Below are 27,455 nucleotides of genomic sequence, written 5' to 3' on the forward strand. Positions count from 1 at the left end.
TGGAGTTTAAACCCACAAACCCTGAGATCATGACCTGAGCCAAACTCAGATGCTTCACCCACTGAGCCGCCCATGGGCCCCTTTTGTAGGAGTCTTAAAGGTAAACTCAACTAGCTCTGCCTCAGAGCCACCATATTCTCCTGGGTATTTCAGGACTTCCGTATTCTATATTGAGGTTTTGCACACATCCTGAGGTTTTGCACACACCCTGTACTTGTTAAACAGGACTCTAAATTTGGTGTTCAAAAAGGTAGTCTCTCTAATGATGGTTACACCCTAAAGTCATGTGTAAGCTTTAAATCATCTCTATGAGTATCCACTGTTTTTAAATTGATTCTTCTCTTCCCGACCGTTAGGCCTAAAAGAGATAATCTAACTTTTCTGTGCTTTCCTTTCCTCATGGGAAACAACACGAATTCCTGCATTATAGGTTTGTGTTGAGGAATGAACGAGACAACACACGCATAGTGGCTGGCACAGTCCCCAACCATAGCCTGCCCCGGTTCGCGCACCCTTCGGAGTGGTTCTGTACTTTTCATTTCGGTTCCCAGCTCCCACGAAGTCTTCCGTGTGACCCCGCCTAGGCTCAGGGTTCAGGAACCTAAGAGAAGGGCATGTGCACAGAAGAGTGGGTAGTGTGAGGGGTCAGGGTGCAAAGATCAGAAGGGAGCTGGTGGCAGCAGCGTGCAAAGAAGTCCAAGAAGACGTCTCTGGACTTCGATTACTTGGGCGAGCTCCGCTGGAAGGACAGAGGTGCGGAGATCCGCCCACACCCGCTTTCCACCCCTGCCCGCCTTCGGTTTAGCTCCGCCCCTTTTTCCCTAGAAGGGGGATAGCGGCGGACGCTGACACCGAGGCGGACAACGGTTGCCTAGCGAAACGCTTTTCCCAAGATGCCTAGGTTGTTGTGTTCTTTTAGCCAATCAGAGAGGCGAAGCGGCCTCACCGTGGGCCAATAGGCTGCCAGGCCGGGGCCCGCGTCGGTTAAACCGGGCTGGAGACTGGAGTGGCCAGATAGGTAGTGTGGCTAGGACAGGTCTCCGAGTCGGCGGAGAGATCTGCGGGAGACCAGCGGGAAACGTCCGGGGGGCCCGGCCATGCCAAGTCGGGCGGAGGACTACGAGGTGCTGTACACCATTGGCGCGGGCTCCTACGGCCGCTGCCAGAAGATCCGGAGGAAGAGCGACGGCAAGGTGAGCGCGGGCAGCCTCCCTGTTTCCGCCCCTGCTGCGGTCGCACCCGCCCGCGGCGAGCGCCCTTGGCCCCCGGGTGGCGGGAGAGCGAGAGGCCTGGGGCTGTGGGTCTCCAGGGCGGGGTGCCTGGAAGAGTCCATCTCTTCCAGGTCTGTGTCTGTCCTGGCTCGCTCAAGGGCTGGGACCCTGCGTATTTTGAGATGTATCTATGTATCTCTACTTTTTTCTTTCTCTTCCCTGTCCCTCTTTCCTGCTTTGACTTGCTAAGGGCCTCCCTTTAGTGACAGGTGGCTGAGTCTTGAGTTCTATTCAGAGAAGAGTATCCCTCTCGGACGTGGGAAAGAGGCAGGACCCCCAGAACCTGGAGCTTTTTGTCTTGCAGTCAGAGCTCACTTAAAATATCCATTACTTGGATTATTGGATTGTTATTTTCCAGTGTGTGTAGGTAGACCTTATACAGGAGGAAACAATGGAGAGGAAACTGCCTGGCTGCTGACGGAAGGATCTTTACTAAGGGCTCTCACCCTGGAAAACTTTGACCGGTTGGACAGTGGGAATGGTCAGGGACTTTGCCTCTGCTCCAGCTTTGACCCAAGTACCTTTTGCTACCGTGCCACAAAGCAACTGAGGGTAGGGGGTTGGAGGAGGCCTAATGTGACTCCACCTCTCTCCCATGGCATCATTTACCCCTTGAAAACTAGGGGAAGATTATGGAAATGAACTCGGGTTTCTTAAGTTCATTGAACTAAATTAGATGGTAATGACAGTGGTGATCTATTTAATAGAGAAGTAACTTAAAAAAATTTTTTTTAATGTTTATTTATTATTGAGGGACAGAGACAGTGCACTAGCCGGGGAGGAGCAGAGAATGAGGGAGACACAGAATCCGAAGCAGGCTCCAGGCTCTGAGCTGTCAGCACAGAGCCCGATGCACAGCTCAAACTCATGAACCGTGAGATCATGACCTGAGCCAAAGTCAGACACTTAACCGACTGAACCATCCAGGCGCCCCTGAGAGAAGTAACTTTTAAAAGTTTAAAATTTTGGAACGTTCATTCTTTGTCTTTGAGTATGTAATGAGTTCATTCATATCTTGGAAATTCTTACTTCAGATACTAGTTTGGAAAGAACTTGACTATGGCTCCATGACAGAAGCTGAGAAACAGATGCTTGTTTCTGAAGTGAATTTACTCCGTGAACTGAAACATCCGAACATTGTCCGTTACTATGATCGAATTATTGACCGAACCAACACCACACTGTACATTGTAATGGAATATTGCGAAGGAGGGGACCTGGCTAGCGTAATTACAAAGGGAACCAAGGAAAGGTAAATTCATCTTTTATTTTATTTTATTATTTTTTTTAATGTTTTATTTATTTTGGAGACAGAGAGAGACAGAGAGAGACAGAGCAATGAACGGGGGATGGTCAGAGAGAGAGGGAGACACAGAATCCGAAGCAGGCTCCAGGCTCTGAGCTGTCAGCACAGAGCCCGACGCAGGGCTCGAACCCACGGACCGTGAGATCATGACCTGAGCCGAAGTCGGATGCTTAACCGACTGAGCCACCCAGGCGCCCCGGTAAATTCATCTTTTAAATGTAAGCTGAAAATGGGCCAAGTTTCATTTCTGTTAAGCATCCTAGTTTAGGATTGGGGATGAAGTAGTTAGTTATGTGGAAGACTGTTCTTGTATTTGTTCTGTGAGTCCACAGCACTTTAGAATCAACACCCATACCTTATCTTGAAAATAATTTATTTCCCTAGTTGTACACTCTGAAAACTAGATACTTCACATTATCCCATCTTTTTAGTGTTCTTATTCAGAAGTCATATGCTGTGTAACTGCTTTGGTTTCAGACAATACTTAGATGAAGAATTTGTTCTTCGAGTGATGACTCAGTTGACGTTGGCCCTAAAGGAATGTCACAGACGAAGCGACAGTGGTCATACCGTGCTGCATCGGGATCTGAAACCAGCCAATGTTTTCCTGGATGGCAAGCAAAACGTTAAGCTTGGAGACTTTGGGCTAGCTAGAATATTAAACCATGATACGAGTTTTGCAAAAACATTTGTTGGCACACCGTATTATATGTCTCCTGTGAGTATTTCAGAACTTAGATACTTTTTAAACATCCTAACGCTAAGCATTCAGTGGAGGGAAATTGAGGGTTTTGTTTATTTGTTTGCTTAGTAATACACAATAGTGAGGAATGAATACTGTTCATTTGGAATTTATATTTTTTCCAAATGGACCACCAGACTCTTAAACTCCTCCATATCAACAATTAAAGTGAAGCTTTTATTGAATGGCTACCATGTGCCAAGTTCTGGGATTACGAAGATGAGATAGGTTTTGTCTCTGTTCTCAAAAGCAACATGGGCCCTGTATAACACCTTGGACTCATTTAGAGTGTTTGTTCAAGACGCAGAGCCCTGGGCCCCAAACCCAGATCCAGTGGATCCGGATCCATCTGGATCTCTGGGTGTCTGGAACAGTTCTTGCACTCTGCGCTTTTGTTTTCCCTTCCACTTTTCATTTTGAACATTGCCTTTCAGTAGACTCTCTAGGTGATTCTTGTGTATGGAGATTCAGGGCTTACTTCAGATAATGTGTTTTTACAGTGTTAGTTTCTTGTACTTGTGTTTTTGTTGTTGTTGTTGCCTTTTCCTACAGTGGAGCTGCAGCGGACCCACTTTACTTATCTGTTCTCTCTGTTGCTAGATATTTTGTTTCCAGAATTTCTTACCATTCTAAGGAGCACTGCTCTGCACATCTTTGAATGCATTATTCATTCTTCCTTTTTGGTTATTTCCTTGGCATGTAGCTCTCAGAAGGGTATGAACTAGGTCAAAGGGTATGAACTGTTTATGACTCTAGATATTACCTGATGGCTGTTAAAAGCTTGAAGCACTGGGGCGCCTGGGTGGCTCAGTCGGTTAAGCGTCCGACTTCAGCTCAGGTCACGATCTCGCGGTCCGTGAGTTCGAGCCCCGTGTCGGGCTCTGGGCTGATGGCTCGGAGCCTGGAGCCTGCTTCCAATTCTGTGTCTCCCTCTCTCTCTGCCCCTCCCCTGTTCATGCTCTGTCTCTCTGTCTCAAAAATAAATAAACATTAAAAAAAAAATTTTAAAAAATATTAAAAAAAAATAAAAGCTTGAAGCAGTAAGTGCTATCACTAATGTGTTGTTTTTGACTAAGATTAGACATTGCCAGAACAGTGTCGTTTTTGCACTGGATCAGATTCTAAATAGAAAGCCTTTAACAAAAAGGAAAATTACCCAAAAGTGGTTCTTGGAAAATTTGAAACCTGTGTAATTCTTTTGTTCCTTTTCCCTCTTGCCCTTGTAATTAGATCGGTTCAGCCTTCCCTAAGGCATTGATTGTCAGGAAGTGGTATCAGACTCACCTGTTGGAGTTTAGAACACCAAGAAGCTTCCTGAAGGTTTTGGTACTAGTTCTGTGCCCATTGTTGACAATAAGAACTATGGTAGACTAATACTGTAAGTGTGGAAGAAAGGAAAATACTTAAAATAGGAAATGAGAATACTAGTTAATACTGTGATTTATACTGTGGACTAAGAGAAAAATACATAAATGGATAATTCAATTAGCCATTTATGTCTATATACATTTACATGTGCACCAGATGTATGTTTTGGTTATTCTGAAATTTTCTCTGGGTTTTTATTTCATTTTATTTTATTTTTTGCTCTGGTTCTTTCAAAATGGAGTTGCTACATTATGCATGCCTTGAGGGTAGAGGTCTCATATTCACCTTTGAATTATCAGCACCTGCTCTATTGTAACACAATAACATTTGTGAGTGAAATGAATGTGAAAGTGAAATGAATGTGAGTGAAATGAAGTGAATGAATTATATGCGATAAAGTATATTAGGATAAGATCGTTGCCTTTTTTCCATTATAAATTTGAAGATAAAATATAAAGTACCATCTTTTTTACTGTGGTATAAGATCTGACATAAACTGGATCTGTCTTTTGAATCTGATATTTTTGTACAGATAGAAAATGTTTTCCTTTTTTTTCCTTTTTTCTTCTCCAGGGCAATATTACCAAATGTTAAGGTTCCATTTTTGTTTCAGGTTATTTTGTAAGTTTTAAAACAAAATAAACTTTTCACTCCTACACTTTTACCCTTTTTTCCCCCTTTAGGAGCAGATGAATCTCATGTCCTACAATGAGAAATCGGACATCTGGTCGCTGGGTTGTTTGCTGTATGAATTGTGTGCATTAATGTAAGTGTGAGGAAAACAGCCTTCTGGTCTGAAGTTTATACTTACAGAGGTTTGTCTCCTTTCACTGGGTTCAGCTTTTTGAGCATCCATGCGTATTTGAGCCTGAAAGAATCATATGTTGGGTTAAAATTAACATAGATGGACGGGTTAAAAAAATTATTTGCAAATTAATAATATAACCCCTGAGGTTGGTTCATGCTTTTAACCTGGAAAGATGGTTCCCTTGCTAGACTGATACTTAGCTCAAGGGAGAGCACATCGTCCAGGCTTGTGGAAGAAATGAAACAAAAATCCAGGGGAGAGGCCTGGGAATCTGGAGAACTAAAAACAGCTCCCATTCTTTGCCATTTTTTTTCTTTGCCTCCTCTTTGTTTCCTCCTAAACTATTCTGTAGAGCAGTGGTTCTCAGCCAGGGAGCAGGAAACAGTTTTGTCTTCCAGGGGACATTTGACAACATCTGGAGGCATTTTCGGGTGTCACAGCTAGGGAGAGCTCCGGCATCTCGTGAATAGAGGCCAGCAATGCTACAAAACATACCACATGCACAGGACAGCCTCCCTAACAAACATCATGTGACCCTGAATGTCAGTAATGCCAAGGGTGGGCAGCTTAGCTAGGGATGACAATCCCAGAAGAAACATGAACACAAACTGCAGCTTAAACTGTGCTTTTGATTTGGCTCCTATTATATATTTTCATTTCTACATTAAAAAAAATTTTCCCCAGGCCTCCGTTTACAGCTTTCAACCAGAAAGAACTAGCTGGGAAGATTAGAGAAGGCAAATTCAGGCGAATTCCATATCGTTACTCTGATGAATTGAATGACATTATTACAAGGATGTTAAATTTAAAGGTAAAGAGTGTAAGATTACATTGTCTACTTCTGTCTCTCAATTTCTCTCTTGAAGCAGTGTGACTGAAGAAGCATTAGCTATAGTTCCTCAGCTAAATCTACTCTGTTAAGGGAAGTGAAAACATGTAAATTTGGCAAGTTGTACATCCTTGCCGGCCTACCTTCTGTGCTTTCTTCATGCCTCCTCCCTCTCTCTGCCACACTAACAGATGGTGGCTAGCAAAACAGGATTGCAGAAAAGCTCCAAATCCTCAGTTCCCTTGCCTACCTCAAAGCGGCAGGTGGTAAGGGAAGGGGCCACAAATCAAACTTCATTACCCAGCCTCTCGCTCCAGCCAAGAGATTAGAGACCAGAGATGGAGTGGGGGAGGGGAAATAAATAAAGAGATTGTGTGGAAAAGACCTGGTCCTGGGATGGGGAGGAAGATGTCCTAGGGTCAGGTTGATGTGAGAGTAGGAGTTAAATGCTGTGGAATTACAAAGAAGGAAAATGGTGAAATAAATAGGACTGAAGGTTGGTAAGGGAGGGTCTTCCTTAAAGTAGTTTTGAGATACAAGGGCAGCACTTGCCCTAAAGCAGCCCTGGCATGCCACCAAGCACCAGCTCAGCGATTGAAAGGTTAAGGGGGAACAAAGGTTAGTTAACATCTACATTACCTTGTGGACCCAGAACCTCATGGGTTAAAGCCACTAGTGAACTTCACCTTTCTAGGTGTTTAAGACCCATCCATAAAGCCCCTTCTTTTGTCTTAGAAATGTATGCTGTTTTTAACGTACCTGCGCTTTTCAGATGAGTATTCTGTTATGAAATCTGACTGCAACACTGAACATTGTTCCCCCCAGGATTACCATCGACCTTCTGTTGAAGAAATTCTTGAGAATCCTTTGATAGCAGACTTAGTTGCAGAAGAGCAAAGAAGAAATCCTGAGAGAAGAGGGCGGCGGTTGGAACCGGAGAAGTTACAGGAGTCCAGCCCTGTCTCGGGAGAGCTGAAACTAAAGGAAATACAGTTACAGGAGCGGGAGCGAGCCCTCAAAGCACGAGAAGAAAGGCTGGAGCGTAAGTCTGAATGGGGGCAAAGCAAGGGAGCGCCACAGAGGGCTGTTCTGATGTGTGTGAAATCTCTCTGAACAGAGTATTTGATACGTCGATGTTCTATCAGAGCATTCTGATAAATCCTTGAGACACCGAAATACGTATTGGAAAATAGTAAATGAAGCTTGCCGGCACTTCCCCGTTGAGCCTCTTTCTTTCAGATCGAGTGCTCTTATAGTGTCGGTCACTAACTGTGATGACCCTGACACAGTAGCCATTATATGTTACTGTGGAGCTACTTTTTCTTTCTCTTCTTTAATATATTTATACCCTACATTGTTTCCATCGGAAAAGAGGGTTTAAGCATTTGCTGCCTTCCATAATAAAAACCATCGCTTCTAACTTCTGATATGGCTGGCCCAGTACAGCCCAGATGTAAAACTCTATTGCATGTGGGACTAGATATGTTTGGGCAATTCATTAAAGCATGTGGGTAAAGATGTTCTAGGTCTGTAAGTCTTAGTCTTGAGTAGTAACTGATTAGGTACTAATTAGTTTTTGATGCCGAAAGTCTGTCTACTTCACCAAAGTAAGACCTGCTACCCAGGATGTAGATTAAGCAAAGTAGCAACAGCAGCGAGGCTCTTCATGTTAATGTCAAGGGCCAGGAGATGGAGTCATGACCGTCTCCCGTCACCCTCACGGCTCACTTGATTTTGCTTCTGTGGCTTTATGCACATGCAGCCGAGAGATACCGTTCTATTTAAATGAACGTACAAGGCATCCCATACATGCATTCATGTTTTTACTTCCTGATGATAATTGTTTAGTGCTGTGAGCTCTGCTTTCTGGAGGAGTATAACCTGCGCTTACCCAGAAACCTTTTTTTGATGCTTTTGTCAAAAGAATTTGTAAAACAAAACTTTCATTAAAACCTTTCCCAATGTTTTGTGGTTTCATAGAGCAACTGAAGTCTGAACTTTCTGAATTCTGGGCCATGAATTAAAAAAATAGCCTTTGTTACTGATCTAAAGAAGTACCTCCTGAGTTGTGGTTTATTTCTGCTTCTATTTGGGTGCTCTCATTGACCCAGAAGAAGGAGGGTTTGTTCTGTGAGGCTAGGCAAAGCCCGGAAAGTGGACTATTGCCTGTTTTCAGTGCAGAGCAGAGATGGCTTTCGTTGTTTATTTTCCCAAATGAGTTCCTCTCAGACAACATGACCAAAAGTTGATGCTGACCTTGTATTTGTGCTTAAACCAGTCCTTACGAGAAAACCTAAGACAACACACAACATACTAAAATGTTGAATCAAAACCTAGCAATAGGTTGACCAGGTTTATGGTACGGAACCTTTTGCACTGCTGGTCAGGCGTGCTAGGCTGCGTGATGAGGAAAAGTGGTAGGCTTACCAAATGTGAACCGTCTTAAACCCATAGCCACTTGTTAATATCTTTCTTGTTCCATTGCCTTTTTAAAGAGAAGGAACGTGAGCTTTGTGTCCGTGAGAGACTGGCAGAGGACAAGCTGGCCAGGGCAGAGAGTCTGTTGAAGAATTACAGCCTGCTGAAGGAGCAGAAGTTGCTGTGTCTGGCGGGGGGTCCAGGTATGAGAATTCGCTCCGCAAACAGAAGCTGCCACCACAGATGAAGAAATGGCACCGGTGTCGCTGCCGTGGGGCTTTGATAGCCCTTTTAATTTACGAAGTCTTGTATTTTAAGATGGAGTTCATTGAATATATGCATCTTAATAGAAATAATTTTGTTACAGCAACGATTTACTTAATGGGTTCATAGACTTGAGGCAGTGAGCCATAATGATTTCATCTTCAATTTTATTTACCTCATGAAACTACATGTTTAGTTTTTTTCCTACTTAGGTTTTAAAGCTAGGACACTTAAAAAAATGTGCATTTCAGATTTTTCTTTTGGTATATTACCAAAATTACTATACATTTCTCTTCATTTTCAAGCAAAAATCCTAGCATTTTACGCTTGCCACATGAGCAGATAATATGTGCCACATCTTTCATAGAAAGTATGGCTTAGAGGCACCTAGGTGGCTCAGTTGGTTAAGCATTGACTCTTGATTTTGGCTCAGGTCATGATCTCATAGTTTGGGAGTTTGAGCCCCACGTCAGGCTCTAACTGACAGCGTGGAGCCTGCTTGGGATCCTCTCTCCCTCTCTCTCTCTCTCTCTCCCTGTCCCCACCCCCCCACCGCTTCTCCCCCATTTGTGCTCTCCTTCTTTCCCACTCTCTCAAAATTAAAAAAAAAAAAAAAAAAAGTATAGCTTAAAAGGTGTGATAAACTAACTGTAGAATAGGCCATCACTTTTGGGTCTTTGCTAAGACCCCTGCAAATTGAAACATGTATTTGGGGCACCTGGATGGCTCGGTGGGTTAAGCGTATAACTCTTGATTCTGGCTCAGGTCATGATCTCACAGTTTGTGAGATTGAGCCCCATGTTGGGCTCTGCGCTGACAACGCAGAGCCTCCTTGGGATTCCCTCTCTCTGCCCCTCCTCCTCTCGCTCTTTGTCTAAAAATAAATAAATAAATGAACATTAAAAAAATTGAAACCTGTATTTGTGAAAATTCAGTTGGTTGATATCTACCTATGCTCTTTGTGTTTCCCTTGTTATTCAGAGTAGACGGTTTGTAGACAGTCAGCCTTCCCAGGGCCCTGCCTTCGTGGGCCCTGGCCTGTCGCTGTGCTCCAGTGAGAAGTGGTTGGTGGGTATATCAGCGAGCCAGTCTAATGGGCCTTCTCCATTTCACAGAAACCCTACGTCTTATTTACCCTACTTTTTAAAAAAAAATTTTTTTTTAAATGTTTTTATTTATTTTTGAGACAGAGACAGAACATGAGCAGGGGAGGGGCAGACACAGAATCCGAAGCAGGCTCCAGGGTCTGAGCTGTCAGCACAGAGCCCGACTTGGGGCTTGAACTCACAGACCGTGAGATCATGACCTGAGCCGAAGTCGGACGCTTAACCGACGAGGCCACCCAGGCACCCCATACCCTACTCTTTAAGATTATGGAAAGTGCAAAGCGTTAAACCTCTTTTCTCTAAATTTCTATGTGACATAAATTATTTTTTTTAAGTGTTTTGTTGGTTTTAAAAATTGAGTATCTGAATTTTCCAGTGAAACTTAGGCAGAGTTCTTATGGCTCCCTCCTACCATGTAGGACAGAGTTTGTGAGGGCTGTCATTTCCACCTGGAATAAATTGAGAGAGAGTCTTGTTACTTCAGTGAGCATGATAGCATTTTGTAAATGGAACAGACAAAACTAAGTGAGTTTGATGGTTATAATAATATTATAGTGGTGAGTGATGGAAGTAAATGAAACAAGAATTATATAAAATTTAGGCTTCATCTCTTTTGAAATAACTTCTTTTTTCTCACTATTGCTACCTATTATTTCAGTATTTTTATAATATTTATTCCAGCTTTTCTCTTTATGCCCCGCCCCCCCCCCCCCCCCCCAAGACAAAGTAGGCTGAAATTGTAATCAATGTGGTAGAGTGAAGAGAAGTGTTCATCTGGGTGAGTTTCATGCATCAAACCTGTTGTCCAGAGTTACGGAAGGCCCTGCTGGGTCGTCTCCTCCAGGGAAGGACTTGATTTACATCTTGCCCTGAGAGTCTGAACAAAGGCAGAAGAGAGCTCAAGCAGGATGATGCATTTCAGTGCAGGATGTATAAATAGTCGGGATCCACCTTGTTGCACATCTTGGCGAATACTTACATTACAGTGAGCTTTAGGAATCAAGTGTCCCCTTGGGGCTAGGAGGTACTTTATGGCTCTGAGCACTGAAAGCACCAAAAGCACCGAGCCTATCAGAGTCATAAAATAAACAAAGCAGGAGGAAGCGGTGCCCTGGGCACTCAGGATGTCTGGAAGTATCCTCTCCCCACCCTCGGGCTAGAAAATTCCTGTGGAGGAAGATGTAAAGCATCAAACTCATCACAGTAAGCAGCAGCCTCTCTTTAAAAGCTCTTGGTCTATTTAATGAAATGCTAACTTTGGGAAATACTAATTCTTTTTCTAAACACTTCTTTCTTATAGAACTATCCCATCAATAGGATTTACAGTGTAAATGGTTGGCTTGTGAATGTATAGGTATTGGTGACAATAAGGGTGGATATCTTTCAAACAGCGAAGTTAAGTGTAAAAGCAATCAGGTTTGCTTTGCAGCAGGAACACTATGAAATAGGAGGTCCCAGGGGCGCCTGGGTGGCTCGGTAGGTTAATCGTCCGACTTCGGGTCAGGTCACGATCTCACGGTCTGTGAGTTCCAGCCCCGCATCGGGCTCTGTGCTGACCACTCAGAGCCTGGAGCCTGTTTCAGATTCTGTGTCTCCCTCTCTCTCTGCCCCTCCCCTGTTCATGCTCTGTCTCTCTCTGTCTCAAAAATAAATAAACGTTAAAAAAAAAAAATTAAAAAAAAAAAAAGAAATAGGAGGTGCCAGGACAACTGGAAGGTAGCATTTCTCTGTGCACCCAGCCCCTACCCCAGGGCCTTCCCATTTGTTCCACCTAGAACATCTTCCTCCAGAGAGCCACCTGGCTTCTTCCTTGTCTCTGCTCAAAAGTCCCCTTACTCTGCAGCTTTGATCCCCCAGCACTTCTGTCTCCCTTTCCAGTGTTACTTTTCCCCCACATATCACCTCAGATACTCCTCACACGTGCTAGTTTACTTGTTTGTGGTCCGTCTCCCCCTACCGGAATGGGGCCTTTAGTCCACGATGGCCTGTACAGTGAGCTCAGTAAATATTTGAACGTATTTCCTTTAAACGAACACAAAGAAAAAATAAGAAGATTCTGGAATTCAAAACTGCAAGTCGCCACCCCCAGATAGTTCTGTCAGTAGCCAATAGTGTAGCCACCTCACGCAAATGTTTTTCATGTAAAAGCTACAATTCACATATTTATCTCTTCCATGCTGACTTTGCTCAGGTCCCTTTTGAAACCAGTTTCTGGTCGTTCAGCTGCTTTGAAAAGAGTGTTCTTGAATGTTTAACCCAAACTATAGGTGCCATCTGTAAGAAAGACCTTCTGCTTCTTACTTTTCTGGAAGTTATGTGTTCTAGGTAGAATGGCACTTGTTTTCAAGGGTAGAAATAAATCACATTGATTTCCAAATTTTTGGTTGTGGCCCATAATCCCCAATGCATTTAACCTTAAGAGTTGATTGTTAAGAGGATAAAACATGTTCCTTGGCACATTTCAGGATTATTTTTCAATGCTGTGGGTTAAAAGGTTGATTGATTTCTGCCAGCATCATGCCCCTCACCCCCTATCTCAGAGAAAATAACACAGGTCCCCAGATTTCAAATATGAACTGAATAAATATTTTGGGGAGCACCTACCTGGGTGGCTCAGTCGGTGAAGCAGCCAACTCTTGATGTCGGCTCAGGTCACGATTCACGGTTCCTGAGTTCGAGCCCCGTGTCAGGCTCTGCACTGACTGTGTGGAGCCTGCTTGGGATTCTCTGTCTCTGCCCCTCCCCACTCATGCTGGTGCATTTTCTCTCTCTCTCTCCCTGAAAAATAAGTAAAACATCCAAAAAAGAGAAAAAAAGAATAAATGTGTTTGAGAAGTCGGCTAAGTAAGGAGAGGCTGAACTTACTCTTTTTTTTTTCTTTCTAAAGAACTTTTTGATCTTCCATCCTCGATAATTAAGAAGAAAGTTCATTTCAGTGGGGAAAGTAAAGAGAATGTCAAGAGGAGTGAGAATTCTGAGAGTCTGCTCCCCTCCAAATCCAAGTGCAAAGACCTGAAGAAAAGGCTTCATGCTGCTCAGCTCCGCGCTCAAGCGTTGTCAGATATTGAAAAAAATTACCAGCTGAAAAGCAGGCAGATTCTGGGCATGCGCTAGCCTCTAGCCTCGCAGAGAGACACAGAGCTGTGTCCGTATTGAACATTGCCTGCCCTCGAAAGACTGATACTCAACTGCTGTAGCTTTGCTCACCTGGTTCCGTGAGCCGTGCCATTTTGTACAGTGAGCCAGGCCTTGCTGGTTCTTCTGCAACCATTGTACAAAATGCCCACACCTTTCATTTCTCCTCTCTTTTTTTTTTTTTTTAAAGAACACTTCATAGCAAGAATGACATTTTCTTCGTGGGTTGGGCTTTTAATCCCGGGTGTGATTACTACTGGAACGGGAAGCGTTACATTCTAAATGTTGGGAGAAAATAACGTCAGGGAAAAAAAAGTACTTAGGGGTAGCTTTGAACTACTGAGTGTTGTGCTTGCGATAGTCGTGCCTAGATTCAAGGTTGTACGTGTTTCTGAGCTTAGAACACCTAATTGGATACAGATCGGTCGCTACTGCTGGGACATCTTGCTTGTAAGTATCCCGTTGGTCTGCAGTGCCCATCTGTCACCTTTGGTGAAGTTCTTCACGGTGATGTCTGAAGTCTTCCTTTTTATCCTATTTGAGAGTGTATGAGCTGGCTGTCATTCACCTACCTGGGACTCACTAAATAAAAGAATTCTTTAGTTTTCCTATATTTATGTTTCTTGCATTTGTTGACCTCTTAGTTGAGGGAGTCTGTGTATTTATGATTCACAGGCATTGGCAGAAGAGGAGAGAACATCAGTCTCACGCTCACCGGGTTTTGCTCTCTGATGGTCTTTTACTCCCCATTTCATCAGTCTGTCTAAGCCGGCAGTCCTTAAGGAGGGGTGATTCCGCTGCCCCCCGCGGGGGACATTTGGCAGTGTTTGGAGACTGATCATGGGGGGGGCGGGGACTGCCTGCATGTAATGGGACTACGATGCACAGGACAGTGCCGTCACAAGATGTCAGTAGTGCACGCTTGAGAAATCTGATCTAGGCTAAAACTTGTTGAAACATACCCCACCCTGGAAGGAAACTTATTTTAGTTTTGACGGATCTTTTTTTTTTTTTTTTTAACGTGTCTGACTTCTAATATGAATTAGCAGTGTTTGCTGTGCCTGCCACATTTTGCATGTGATGTTTTCCTAGCGATGCTATTCTTTCCGGCTTAATGAAATAAGACCGAATTATGAAGGGTTAATAATAAATGGGAAGAAACCGCTCCTGTATTGTTGGCTATTTTATTGCAGGTTTATCACACAGTTGATAATGCAGTGCCATCAAAGACAAATGATATTATCGAAACAATCAGAAACTGATATCCATGACTTTGTGGTATCCCCACAGATCAATCCCAGCAGGACCACTTTGATAAACATGTTAAGTATAATTTGTAGGGCCCAGTGCGAAATAGAAATGTAGGGCTCTTTGTTCAAAAAGCAGGAAACAACTACCATTAAAAGTACAGGAAAAGACTTGTCCTCTCTTCCAAGGTCTCTGTCTCTCTGTTTATTGTGTTATTTGCTACTTAATGTTTTAAGTAAAGAAAAAATTTTAAACTATTGTGAATTTTCATACTCCTCTTTTATATTGTGCCATGGCAGTTTTAAATGCAAATAGCACATTCTGCATATGTGTGGAATCACTGACCTGTAATTTGTATTCTGTGGCTCATCCAGGAGGGTGCCCCAAGCTGAGCATAGGAGACACAGATCCCTGTCACTGACATCTGGGGACCCCTGGCCGGTGCTTGCCAAGTTCTTTGTCCCTCCAGCCTCTGGACCTACCTACAGTCCAGCCAGGCATCTCCCCCTCAGGCCACTGCCCCAGCATATGGCAGACAGGTCACTCCCAAGGATCTTTGCACCTCCAAGCTGGGATTTTCTTTGTACCTGCATAAGGGTTCCTGGATCGCCCCTGTCAAGGCCTCCAGCCGGTTGCCCACCAGCCATGCCTTGGGGTGCCAGCCCAGGAAGAGAGAAAGGCATGGGGGGCAGCTGGTGCCATACTCTGCCCTGAGATGCCTCAGGGCACAGACCCCCAATCCTGACCTTTTCCTTGCCCGTGTGCACACCCTTTCTGGGAGCCGAGTGTGGCAGTGGTCATGGGGCACAGGCAGGAAGGGGAAGCCAGATGGGGCCTGGTGCACCAAGGGGCGGGGGAGCTGGAAGCGGGAGGCAGGACCTTGCATGAACTGAGGCTCTGAGCCCCCACATATGTGCTATTGTCCCATCAGACCCAACTTACAAAACATCCATTCAAAGACGCAGTTATTAAGCGCTGCAAGCACAGAGCTTCAAACCCCAGGTGCCGGGCCCTTCTGCAAACCGGGTCGTGCTACATGTGGGGCCTGTGTGTCTGCACTGGTCACACTCATGAAAACAGCCCTTTCTTCAGGAAACTCCTTTCCTACCTGAGGAAAGAAAAATCGTCTTTCCATTTTGAAATCAGTGACTAGTTTTCCCCTCCTCAGACTCCACCTTCATCTGCTTTCCTTCCTTCAGTCAATAATTGTGGGGCACCTGCCATGAGCCGGCACTGTTTAAGGTGCTGGAGATACAGCAATGAAGAAATACTGAAGTCCTTGCCCTCGTGGAGATTCCTTTCAAGGAAAGGGGGAGGCTGTGGTAGGTTAGGGTTTAGGGGGAGCTGGAGGAGAAAAGGAAAGGTGAGGTTTGAGGGAGGTGGGGGGAGAAGGCAAGGACACCTGGGGGTGGGGGTGGAGAGGGGAGCACAAGAGGGAGCTGCAACAGGACAGAACTTGAAAATAGGGGGACACTCGGAAATTAAGCACAGATGTTTTAACCGGCTGATGTGTCCCCGCTCCCTCTCTAAAGCTAATAAAACCTTGCTTCCTGTTCACCTCTACAGCTGGGAACATCTAAGGGTATTTGGGCGATGATGGTAGATTAGAAGGGGCATCTCTGGTGGCAGGGAGCGGGGAGTCCTCCCAAGTGATGTTTCGCCAGCATCTCTTTCTAAGACCCTTCCAAGATATTTTGCTGGACACCAATCCCATACTCACCATTACAGACTTTACATACTTAAGTGATAAATTTTACCAAGCCCAGCCTGCTCAACACGCTTTGGAAAAAAGGGTCATTGGATTGGAGGGAGATTAAGTAGTAGTTCTGAGATAGAACCACAAGGTGGCGCCATGGTCCTGTTAGACCAGAAGTCCCAGCCTTTGCAATTGGTTGTTACTGAGAGATTACCCGGCAGGCGCTGGTTAAATGTTTTATTCCTATCGTTGCGTCCAGTCCTCACAACACCACATGAGAAATAGGCACCATGAGCGTCACACTTCACATGAGGAAACTGAAGCTCAGAGATCACAGCGGGGAAGAGCCACAGCTAGTTTCTGAACTTGTTTTTGACTCCAAAGTTCATGCTCTTGACTATAATCCTCCACTGCCTGCCTGCACAAGACAGCAAAAAGTTAGTTTTGTTCCCAAACCATCTAATTTCCCATGATGATGGGTGGATGGTCGTAATCCGTGGCTTTCCCCAAGTCATTTTCATGACCGAGGAAGGGTGGGAGTGGAGCTGGTCTGGTTAGGGTCCAGTGGGCTTCCAGATCTGTGCGCTTAGGACAGATGGGTTAGTGTTGGGGGAGGGAGGCTGAGATGTGGTTTTCAAGTGACCCCAGTAGAACCCCAGGCCAAATGGCTTTAGACGAGTTGCCTTACCCCCTTCCCCCAGCAACTTCCATTCTCACCTTATGGCTCTCTATTGCCTCAAAAACGCAGCCTAGATGCCCCAGTACACTTGCACTGCCCAGCTTCCTCTGCAGAACCACTGCATTCAGGACTGTCCTCCCCTTAGGTGTTTTATGTTTCCCAGTGACCCTCCTCCTTCCAGGACAAAGCTCATCCCTCTAGGCAAGCTGGTTCCCTCAAAGACTTGAGGTAAGTCTGCCCCCTGCAACGAACTGAGGGCGAATGTAAAAGGTGACACAAGGCAGCTGTTTAAACACGAATGAGGACATAAGAGACTCTTAAAAACTGAGAACAAACTGAGGGTTGATGGGGGATGGGGGGAGGGGAGGGTGGGTGATGGGTATTGAAGAGGGCACCTTTTGGGATGAGCACTGGGTGTTGTATGGAAACCAATTTGACAATAAATTTCATATATTAAAAAAAAAGTGATTAAATAAAATAAAATAAAAACGAATGAGAACTCGTAAGTCCCAACAAGAGGGAATTATTGCTCATTGTGACTAGGTGGCTGAATGAACGCAGCCCTCCCACACTGACGTGGGTGCTGATGACCAGCTCACAGAGTCTGGGTGTGTGAGGCCAGCCTTCCCCCAAACCCTGGCTCACTTTGCCCCTCCCCCACCCGCATGGAGGAGCCCAGGGCAGCTGCCTCATTGCCTCCTACATCTAAAAGGTTGGGTTCCACGGCACATTCAGAGGGACCGGTAGGGGCAGCCTTGCTTATCTCCTGGAGGCTCCCTCCTGCATGTCTCCTGCCACAACCACAGCAACTCTGCTTGAGCTGCTAAAACCCCAGACATCCAAGGCTGCCCATCTCTTGACCCCCTACGACCACCCAGCCAGGAAGCAAATATCCCCTCCTCCTACCCGCTCAGACTTTCTCTGAAGCAACACACTGGCCCTTTTGATGCAATGAGGTGTTCCGTAATCCTAGTTGCACATTCATAGGAAATGCTCACTGTGACTGACTTTATTCTTTACGTTGAAAAAAAAAAAATCAGTCTTCCCTTAAATTATGAAGTGATAACATCAGTGTAAAAATTCTCACAGTATGAAAGTCTGTGTAAGCAGTAAATTTAAGCAGTAAAAACTCCATCACCCCAAACCTTACTTTCTCTCCAGAAGTAGCTGTTAACAATTTGGTGTTTGGTGTTTCCTTCTAGACCTCCTGTGTGTGTGTGTGTGTGTGTGTGGCATTGAGGTGGAACGTCTCTGTGTATGAGGGTCTGTGGTGTGTGTGTATGTCTACAGGTATGTATCTGAATATGTGTATTTTTTTTTAATTTGTCATTTTAGTCATTTTTTGGAAGTGTATCCATTTATTTTGAGAGAGAGAAAGAGAGAGAGTGCATGTGTGAGCAGGGGAGGGGCAGAGAGAGAGGGAGAGAGAGAGAGAGAGAGTCCCAAGCGAGCTCCGCACTGTCAGTGCAGGGCCCGATGAGGGGCTTGAACTCACGAACCTGTGAGATCATAACACCTGAGCCGCAATCAAGAGTCGGATGCTCGACCGTTTAAGCCACCCAGGCAACCTGAATACGTGTTTTTAAAACACACAAATTGGGGGGCGTCTGGGTGGCTCAGTCGGTTAAGCGTCCGACTTCAGCTCAGGTCACTATCTCGTGGTCCGTGAGTTTGAGCCCCGCGTCGGGCTCTGGGCTGATGGCTCAGAGCCTGGAGCCCGCTTCCGATTCTGTGTCTCCCTCTCTCTCTGCCCCTCCCCCATTCATGCTCTGTCTCTCCCTGTCTCAAAAATAAATAAACGTTAAAAAAAAATTATAAAACACACAAATTGGATCTTAATACACATACTGCTTTTCCGTTTGTTTTTTTTCAATTAAAAATCATTTTTTCTTGTTGGCACATATAAATTCTCGTCGTTCTTAAATAGCTGCCTCGTGTCACCTTCTGCATTCGTCTCAAATTCGCCCTAGGAGGGCAGGCTTACTTTGAGTCTTTGAGGGCACCAGCTTGCCTGGAGTGCCTGCAGTGTGGGGGACACAGCCCCTGCCTCAAACTGAGGGCCCTGTGGGCGGGGCAGGCACACGCCATGGAACACATACACTCCCACAAAGCCACGCGCCTGCTCCACGCACAGGATCACTGGCCGCAGCTCTGCCCTCAAGAACCTTCATGGTCAATTAACTGGGGAAATAGTGGATGTGGCACGAACAGCATGGGCCGCTGGGCAAATCCCCATAATGCCTGGTGGAGAGTTCTAGGGCCCAGTACAAATCTAGCACTCATCTCTCGTCTGCTCCCTCTCTGCACAGTGTTGGCCCACCTGCCACGTGCACAGAGAACTATGTCCAAGAGCTTCCTGCTGGGGGCCAAACTCTGAACACAGAGAGCCAAGACACCTGACGTAGGCAGTCAGCCCTGCCCTGCCTTCCGCTTGTGTCTTGATCCTTTCCGAGCTTCAGTTTTCCCATCTGGAGGAAAGAGTCTGTGATTCTGGTGAAGACGAGGCGGGGCAGGTTGTGGTCAGGTACGTAGAGCTGTAGCTGCCTGTGAATCTCTTCCTCCTGGCTTCAGAAAGGATTTAAAGTGGCTTATGAGAAAAGATGGGTTTTAATATAATGCAGGTATTAAAAGTAAGGAGGAAGAATGGAGGCAGGAATGAGTCACACATGAGGGTCGTACATAACTACACACTTCCCGTTGTTGGGCCACAAATTTGACTTCCAGCTTCCCAGCAGCCAAAGCAAAAAGGGGGAAGTGCTTAGTTACCCCTCTAGGCCCCTAGGATAAAGGCAGGTGTCTGCTCGCCCAGGAGGTGTGGAACGCTACGGTGAGAGCAGCTCTGCTTTCCACCCTTACAAAGAGGACACTATGGTGCAAGGGGCACCCCCCCCAAGTGACATGTCTGCAGCACATGCAACACCAAGGCCCGAGTGCTGTCTCCCTCCCTCTGCATAGACTGCTGGCATCTCCCACGCACAAGTCAGCAAGAGCTATTGGAACTGGGAGAGTCGTTTTGGAAATACACCGGTGTGTTTTTCTCTTCACAGTTCTGTATCTTTGCCTCTTTATTTTCCCCACCCCTGCTTCTGAGGAACATACCTTGCAGAGGATGAGGATCGTTATAGTAAGTACACTGAGAGACAAGAAGAAGTCACCATTCAGCTTGTGACGTCCAAGGCACGGAGGCAAGATTTCTAAGCCCGCAGCATCTGAACGTTGGACTTTGGCAAGACAGAACAGGATTTCCTAAATTTGCTGAGGTCCCAGGAATATCAAGACCCAGGGTGAGAGGACCAGATTATAGAGCCTGACATCAGGCAAGGACAGAAAAGCACCCAGAATGTGACATGAGCAGTTCTGCTCCTCACACTTTGATGTGCATGTGAATCACCTGGGCATCTTGTTAAGACGCAGCTTCCCATTCGGTAGGTCCAGGGCGGGGCTTGTAAATCTACAGTTCTAGCAAGCTCCCAGGTGATACTGATGCTGCTGTCCATGGACCACTCTCTAGTAGCCCAGGTGAGAGGGACAGCAGGGCTTCAGTGGGAAGAGCCCCCTCCTTCCTGGGCCAGGGAATTATGGGACAAAGAAGGGCCAACATCTGAGACATGAGTGGTCAGTCTCATGTGCACCGGCCTTCCTGCTCCAGGATGAAGTCCCTGAGTGAGAGGAGGCATGCTGAATAGACTGAGGGCAAAGGCAAAAGCAGAGGGTCCTTTGTGCCCCAGTCCCCACTTAGAACTCTGGTAGTGGAACTAGTTGGAGGCTAGGGGGAGCCATGCTCGCTTTTGGGGGAGGCGGAGGGCCACCTAAAACAGAGAGCCGTGCGAGGGTCAGCTAAAGATCCGTCCCCCCTACTACCCTCAGCAATGGCATGAGGACCAGTCGTCACATTGCTAGGGAACTGGGAAGGGTGAAATTTTGAACTTTGAATTCACTGAATATTCATCCAAACCAGTCAATCAATTAGCCTGTTGAATGTTTCTCTCTCTCCCCTACCAATATTGCAGCCTACCTACTGATATTGCAACAATATTAGATTCCTTGCATGAAACAGAAGCCACAGTTTTGCGCATGTGGGCAGAGCACGTGCATGTGTTATTGTAGCAGGCGAAACAAAGATAATCTGTAATGCTGTGCGCTAAATAACCCGTATGGCCATTTACGGGAGCACATACACCGGCAGCTTCCTAGCAGGACCAGCAGAGACACAGAGACACAGGGCTGAGTCTGCAAAACTGGAGAGGGGTGAGGGTTCCATTGGAGGCATCCTGGGAAGGTGAATTTTGAGCAGAAGTCAGAAGGAGAGGAGACCCCGAATTGGCAGAGAGGGGGCAGAGGAAGGCTGTGAGAAGGTTTAAACAAACCATGGCAGAAGGCCTTGTTCATTTGTCCAAGAGTCTTTTCTTAAATTCCTCTTGTATGCCAGCCACTGAGCCAGGAACTGGGAAGTCAGAAAGGCATCCATGCCTCATATGGCTTATTGTGCCCTCTGCCCCAGAGTCTCAGATATGGATGTGGGTGGATGCAAGACTGACGTAGCATATCCCTTCCCCCATTCAGATTTATCCTGGGAAGAAGGGAGCAGCCGTTCATTTATATTTAGAAAGACTTTCCCCAGGTGACATGCCCCCACCCCTACCACACACACACACACACACACACACACACACAGGCTGGTATGTCTACAGCATGAAGTCAGGTGGCATCAGCTGCTGGGAGCAGGAAGACAACTCAGAAGACCTTTAAAATCTCTTGTAAGGGATTTGGATTTATTATTACATTTTGTAGAATGTTTTCTGCGGCAGATTCACTTTCATGGGAGTATAGCCCCTCATGCTATAGTGAGGACCCCTGGAGGTCAGAGAGGAGGGCCAGCCTGTGGTCACACAGAGCCAGGACTCACTGGGACCCTGTCAGTCTGTCCTGCTCTCAGTCACTCTGTGCAAGGCTTCGCTAAGGCTCCTGGCTGTTCTCCTCCAGTATGCAGGAAAGGATTAATTATTAATTTTTATAACAACCCAGAAACTGATATCTGTGAACCACGAGCCCCGACGCTCTTTTCCAACATCCAGCCACTTAATCATGGGTTTAGCTGGGTCAGCATAACAGTCTAGTAACCTCAGAAGAAGAAATCCGCGAAGGCCTTTATCAGCCTTTCCTGAGGGCGAAGGCGAAGGCCAAGTTCATGGAGGGGGAGGGGGGGCAGTGGTGGCATAGGAGCCGATAATGCTCTCTAAGAAACCAAGATGGCTTCACCACGAGTCAGAGCTGGGACTCATCATATTCCCTTTCCTGGAATTAATGGTCTCTTACCTTTGCGTTACTGAGCTGCACATTTCAAAGTACTTTCACAAACACCACCTCTGTTGACCCGTGAATGATGCTATCACTGGATTGGGCAGATATTTTTGTCCCGGAGAAAATAAAGATTCAGACAGAGAAGTGACTCACCTAGGGTCACACAGACTCGAGGACTTCTGTCCGTGGCACCGCCCGCCTGGAGGAGTCTGTAGCTGGACCATCATTTTAAGGCCGTTTCTGTCCTCAGGAGTGTTTGGAGCTGTCCCTGAATCCTCTGGAAGTGTTAGCAGCATTGAGGGCATTTTCTGTACGTCCATAGTTTTTTTTCACCAGACACCGACCCCAAACAGTGCGAGTCACTGCTTTCAAGTAAGCAGCCAAAGCCCCTCTGTACCCTAGCCTGTAGCTGTCCCCACCTGAAAAGGCCCGCTCTTGCTGAGTTCTGGGGTTTGCTAGACAGGTTCATGGCCAGGAGCCGAGCCAGTCTGGGGACTTTGCTGCCCTCAGGTGTTTGCTGTCCTTGAATGTGAGGCTGTCCAGGCAACAGACACGAGGCCCAGAGATCTGTATGCAAAAGATCCCACTTACAACAGCAATGCCAAGGAGTAAAGTGTACAGGAAATGCACGGTACTCACAAAAATTTTACTAAACTACTCTAAGGGGCATTAATTACATGGTAAAACATCACATTGAGAACTCAACACTGCAAAATGCCATTTTCCCAAATTGGTAACCTTGATGCAATTCTAATAAAAATATCTGGGGTTTGTTTTTATAAAATCTGACACAAGGCATTTGCGTGGAACAATTCAGCTAGAAGAATAAATGTATGAGTAGAGTCATAAAATCTCTGGGAAGAAAAGAACAGAGTAGGTCTGCACTCCCAGATATTAAAATGCATTATTGCATACCTGAAATTAATGTAACACTGCATGTAAAGTATACTGAAATTAAAATTAAAAATTTAATCAAAAAAGAAATAAAATACATTAGAAAGCTTCAGTGATAAGAGCAGGGAGGAACGGGGGCACCTGGGTGGCTCTATAGGTTGAACGTCCAACTCTTGATTTCACCTCAGGTCATGAACTTGCAGTTTTGTGGGTTTGGGCCCTGTGCTAACAGCGTGAAGCCTGCTTGGGATTCTCTCTCTGTCCCTCCCTCACTTGCGCTGTCTCTGCCTCTCTCAAAAATAAACAAACTTAGGGGCGCCTGGGTGGCTCAGTAGATTGAGCGTCCGACTTTGGCTCAGGTCATGATCTTGAGGTTCGTGGGTTCAAGCCTCACATCGGGCTCTGTGCTGACAGAGCCTGGAGCCTGCTTCAGATTCTGTGTCTCCCTCTCTCTCTGTCCCTCCCCTGCTCATGCTGTCTCTCTCTGTCTCAAAAATAAACACTAAAAAAAAAAAAAAATTAAAAATAAATAAATAAGTAAACTTAAAAAACAAAACAAAACAGGGAGGAATGGAACAAGGACAGGAAGCTCAACAGAAAAGTAGAGGAAGCCCAGGAACAGACCCCGTGTCTAAAGGAAAACCAGTAGGTGTAGAGACACATGAAGTGGGGGAAACATGAAGTTGTTTCGTAAATGATGTTAGAATACCATGGGAAAAGAAAACTAGATCCCTACCTCATCCCCATGTACCAAGGTAAATCCAAAATCTGCTTCTTTATAACGAGGAAATAAAGTTCTTGCCTTGTAGCATAATGAGGGGTCACATGAGGTAATGAGTGTAAAGTTCTTAGCTTTGTGTGTGACTCATAGTACCTACCTGACAACTATTAGCTAGTATTCCTATTGGTGTTATGATGAATCCAGATGGGGTGTAATCCCAACGTATGATGACAAAATCATAGCATTACTGAAAGTTCAAGCAAATACCTGATCTCGAGGTGGGAATGTTTTCTGTGGAAGCAGGGGGAGAAGCCAGCAAAGGTGGGGTATGCCAAGAGCCTTAGAATGTTCTTACCCTGACCCAGAAGTTTCACTTAGGGGAGGTTTATTCCAAGTATGTTCTCAGATTAATGTGCAAAGGTGGTTATGAAACATTTTTTTATAAGAACAAAAAATAGGAACAACCTAAATGTCAAAAAGGGAATGGTTAAAGAAAGACAAAACACCTTTCTGTTGAACCATATCATGGTCTGCTATGTGGCGATTAAAAATTAAAAATCGGGGCACCTGGGTGGCTTGGTGGGTTAAGCATCGGACTTTTGATTTGGGCTCAGGTCATGATCTTGTGGTTTGTGAGATTGAGCCCTGTTGGGTTCTGTGCTAATAGCATGGAGCCTGCTTGGGATTCTCTCTTTCCCTCTCTTTATGCCCCTCCCCTGCTCGTTCTCTCTCTCTCTCTCTCTCTCAAAAATAAATAAACATTAAAAAATGTAAATCATCTCAATAAACATTAATTTACTGATTTGGGGAAATGCTTAGACTAGAATGCTAACCATGACGCAAAGTAGTATATATAGTACGATATCTCCAACACCAAAATAGGCACTAAAATGGTGATCTCTTGGTGGTGGGAATTACTTGAGGTTTTTTTTCTTTATTTTTTGTAAATTCATTATATCAAACCTGCTTCTTTTATGATTCTACCAAATTTCACAGGGGTTTTTAACATCTATTTTACAATTTTAAAATAAGTTGGCATTGCCAGATAGTTCGTGCTTTTAAAAGTTATTTTCTATCCTTGCCTCTCAAACTGGGGTACGTTTGGGGTTTCTGCTAATTGGTCATGACAAGAATGTGTTCACAACTTACTCGAAAAATCTTTCTCTAGTTGTTACTTTTTTTTTTTTTTTAAGATTTTAAGTAATCTCTACATCCAACGTGGGACTCGAACTCGTAACCCTGAGATCGAGAGTTGCACACTCCACCGACTGAGCCAGCCAAGCACCTCTAGTCATTACTTTTATAGTAAAACAAATGCAAACAAATTATGGGAGAAATACAAAATGCTTATAATTTCTCTTTTGAGCTGGAGCAGGAGACCACATAGGGCTGATGCCCAGGTGGCAGCCAATTAGAGCAGGTCCCGTCCATGACCTCTGTCTTGGGAGAGTTCGTCTTCTTTCAGAGATGGCTGCTGTGGAGAGGCATGAGGGGAGCCCACTGGAAGGCCATGCGCTAAAGTAGTTTGCCCCTGCCCCGGCCTGAGGTGGCCAACTGTGTGCCGGGCTTCCTTGAGAGTTCAAAGTCTCAGGTGTCACCAGTCCCCAGAGCCAAAGATTTCCCTCAGGTGGAGACTCGCTTCCCAGAAGCCTCCAAAACAAACAGTGATAAGCAAATGAGACGCGAGAAGCAGGCCGGCGGCCAGCTTGGGGCTGGATGCCAGGCTTGGGGTGGTGTGAGCCCAGGAGAGACCAAGGGCTCTCACCACATCGGCCTGTTGGGGCAGCTCCTCCCAAGCTATCCATGCTCCCTTCGGCAGCTGTCCCCTCTGGGCACGAGGAGGCACAGGAGTTGAGAGCACAGCCTGTCCAGGTGGAAGCTGGCTGAGACCGGGGGCAGGCGGGACTAGCAGGAATCCTGGGAGGCTGGCACATTCTGGGCAGGAGAGAAGCTGGGCTCACATTATGTGCCCACATAATGCCAAGGCCTTGAGCAATGACTGTGGGGGCATCTCACCAGGATAGCCTCTCAGGCTGCCTGAGGGTGCTGGGGAATGGACACCCGGGTGCCAAGCCTTGGCATAAACCATGCTTTCTGGGTCACTGCGTCCACGGACTTCAGCCTCCGCCCAGGAGAGCAAGCTCACAGATCAGGTGCATGTGCAGCAGTGAAATTCCCACAAGCACATCTCTGCTTGCACTGCGGGCTGCAGACCTTACCCTGGTTTGGTTTAAGAGGGGCCTGGACTGAGAGAGTGAGGACAGCCTTGCAGCCCAGGGGACAGTGTGGTAGGGAGGCCACAGGGCAACTAGCATTTATGGAGCCTGTACTCTCCATCAGACCCCGGGGTGGCTGTATGCATCAGGTAGCTCATCACAATTACTGGATTATCCCATTTTACAGATGAGGAAACTGAGGCTCAGATACGCCCAGTGGAGACAGAGGAAAGTCACACCGCTAGTGAATTGCTAGCTGGAGGTGGAGGGATTCACACAGAGAAATCTGTGAGTTTCCTGAGCCAGGCTGTCTCCACTGTCCTGGGCTCTAGTCATTATGGAACCCCAGCCTCCTGCCCTGAGCTGTCACTGCAGCACTCCAGGCCTCTTCTGAGGACACAGGGCCCTGGGTACCCCCTGCCCACCATCCTCGATCAAGTCCCAGGGACCCTGCTGAGCATCCTCTCTATGGGGAAAGCTGTCACTCCCCTCTCTGGCTGAGGAGTGGAAGGCGGATTCCCGCCTCCACCTCCAACACAGGCTCACAGCCCCCGCTTCCCTGGGGTGCTTTCCCTCTGGGAAAGAAGACGAGCAATCGCCAAAATAGCAAGGATGAGCTTACGAAAGTTCTAGAACTCAACTGAGCTCTCATCCCTCTGCCCTGCTTGGTGGTCCCTGACTCCCTCTGCAAAGGTAAGTAAAAACCCAGGTGATCCTCAACTCGGCTTTTACTTTTGAGACTTGTGTTGATGAAGGGCCGGCCCTGTTCTGCCCCAGTGCTCTCCCTGGCTCTCTGGTCACCAGAGCTGGTGAAGGCAGAAGGAGGCCTCTCCCTTTGCATCTCTGGGATTTCTGATTCCATCCTCTCCCCCTACCTCCCATCCCCCACCCCCTACCCCACAGAGGCCAAAACCGGGGCCTTTTTTCTTTTAGCGCTAACTTCTGACTTGCAGAGAAAGGAGGTCAGTTTGTGGTGTTCTTAGCATTCCTGTTTCCCAGGCAGTCACAGCACAGAGCCTTACCTGGGCGTCTGGGAGGGGCTGAAGCCAGCTGACTTCTGGCGTGTGGACCTCGCATGCCCTGCAATGCTTGTAGGCCTGAGCTCACCTCTGCCTTGTCAGAAGGGAGGTGAGTGAAGCCCCACAGGTCCAACTTATAGGGCCCCCGAGGGGGCAGGTTGTCCCCCACAGGGTACCTCATGAGGTCTCCATCGTCTGGCTATACAGGTTCCCCATGGAGACTGGCTCCACGCATCTGGTCTTCCAAAGGCAGGAAAGTCACCTAGGTTGTTCCGATTCTTAGCCTTTTGTCGTAGTGTGAACAATTCCCCAATCTTCCTTGACCCTGGAGGTGGGGGCTGTCCCCAGAGCCACCTGCACACCCATACCATGAAAACATAGAAGATCGGAGTCAGCTGTTTTACTTTTTCCAAGCCAAATCAAAGATTTGAAAT

At 46.3% G+C, this 27,455-nt stretch overlaps 1 protein-coding gene across 1 annotated transcript; it reads left to right on the forward strand.

Moving 5' to 3' along the window:
* Nucleotides 1-975: 975 nt before the first annotated feature.
* NEK2 (NIMA related kinase 2) lies at nucleotides 976-13,860 on the forward strand. The gene is made up of 8 exons (XM_007096160.3): nucleotides 976-1,193; nucleotides 2,306-2,523; nucleotides 3,055-3,295; nucleotides 5,371-5,453; nucleotides 6,180-6,306; nucleotides 7,150-7,366; nucleotides 8,820-8,945; nucleotides 13,000-13,860. The coding sequence occupies exons 1-8, from the start codon at nucleotides 1,098-1,100 to the stop codon at nucleotides 13,224-13,226; spliced, it is 1,335 nt and encodes a 444-aa protein (XP_007096222.1). The 5' UTR covers nucleotides 976-1,097; the 3' UTR covers nucleotides 13,227-13,860.
* Nucleotides 13,861-27,455: the final 13,595 nt, after the last annotated feature.

This window comes from Panthera tigris, chromosome F3 (genome assembly GCF_018350195.1).
Source record: "Panthera tigris isolate Pti1 chromosome F3, P.tigris_Pti1_mat1.1, whole genome shotgun sequence".
NCBI lineage: Eukaryota > Metazoa > Chordata > Mammalia > Carnivora > Felidae > Panthera > Panthera tigris.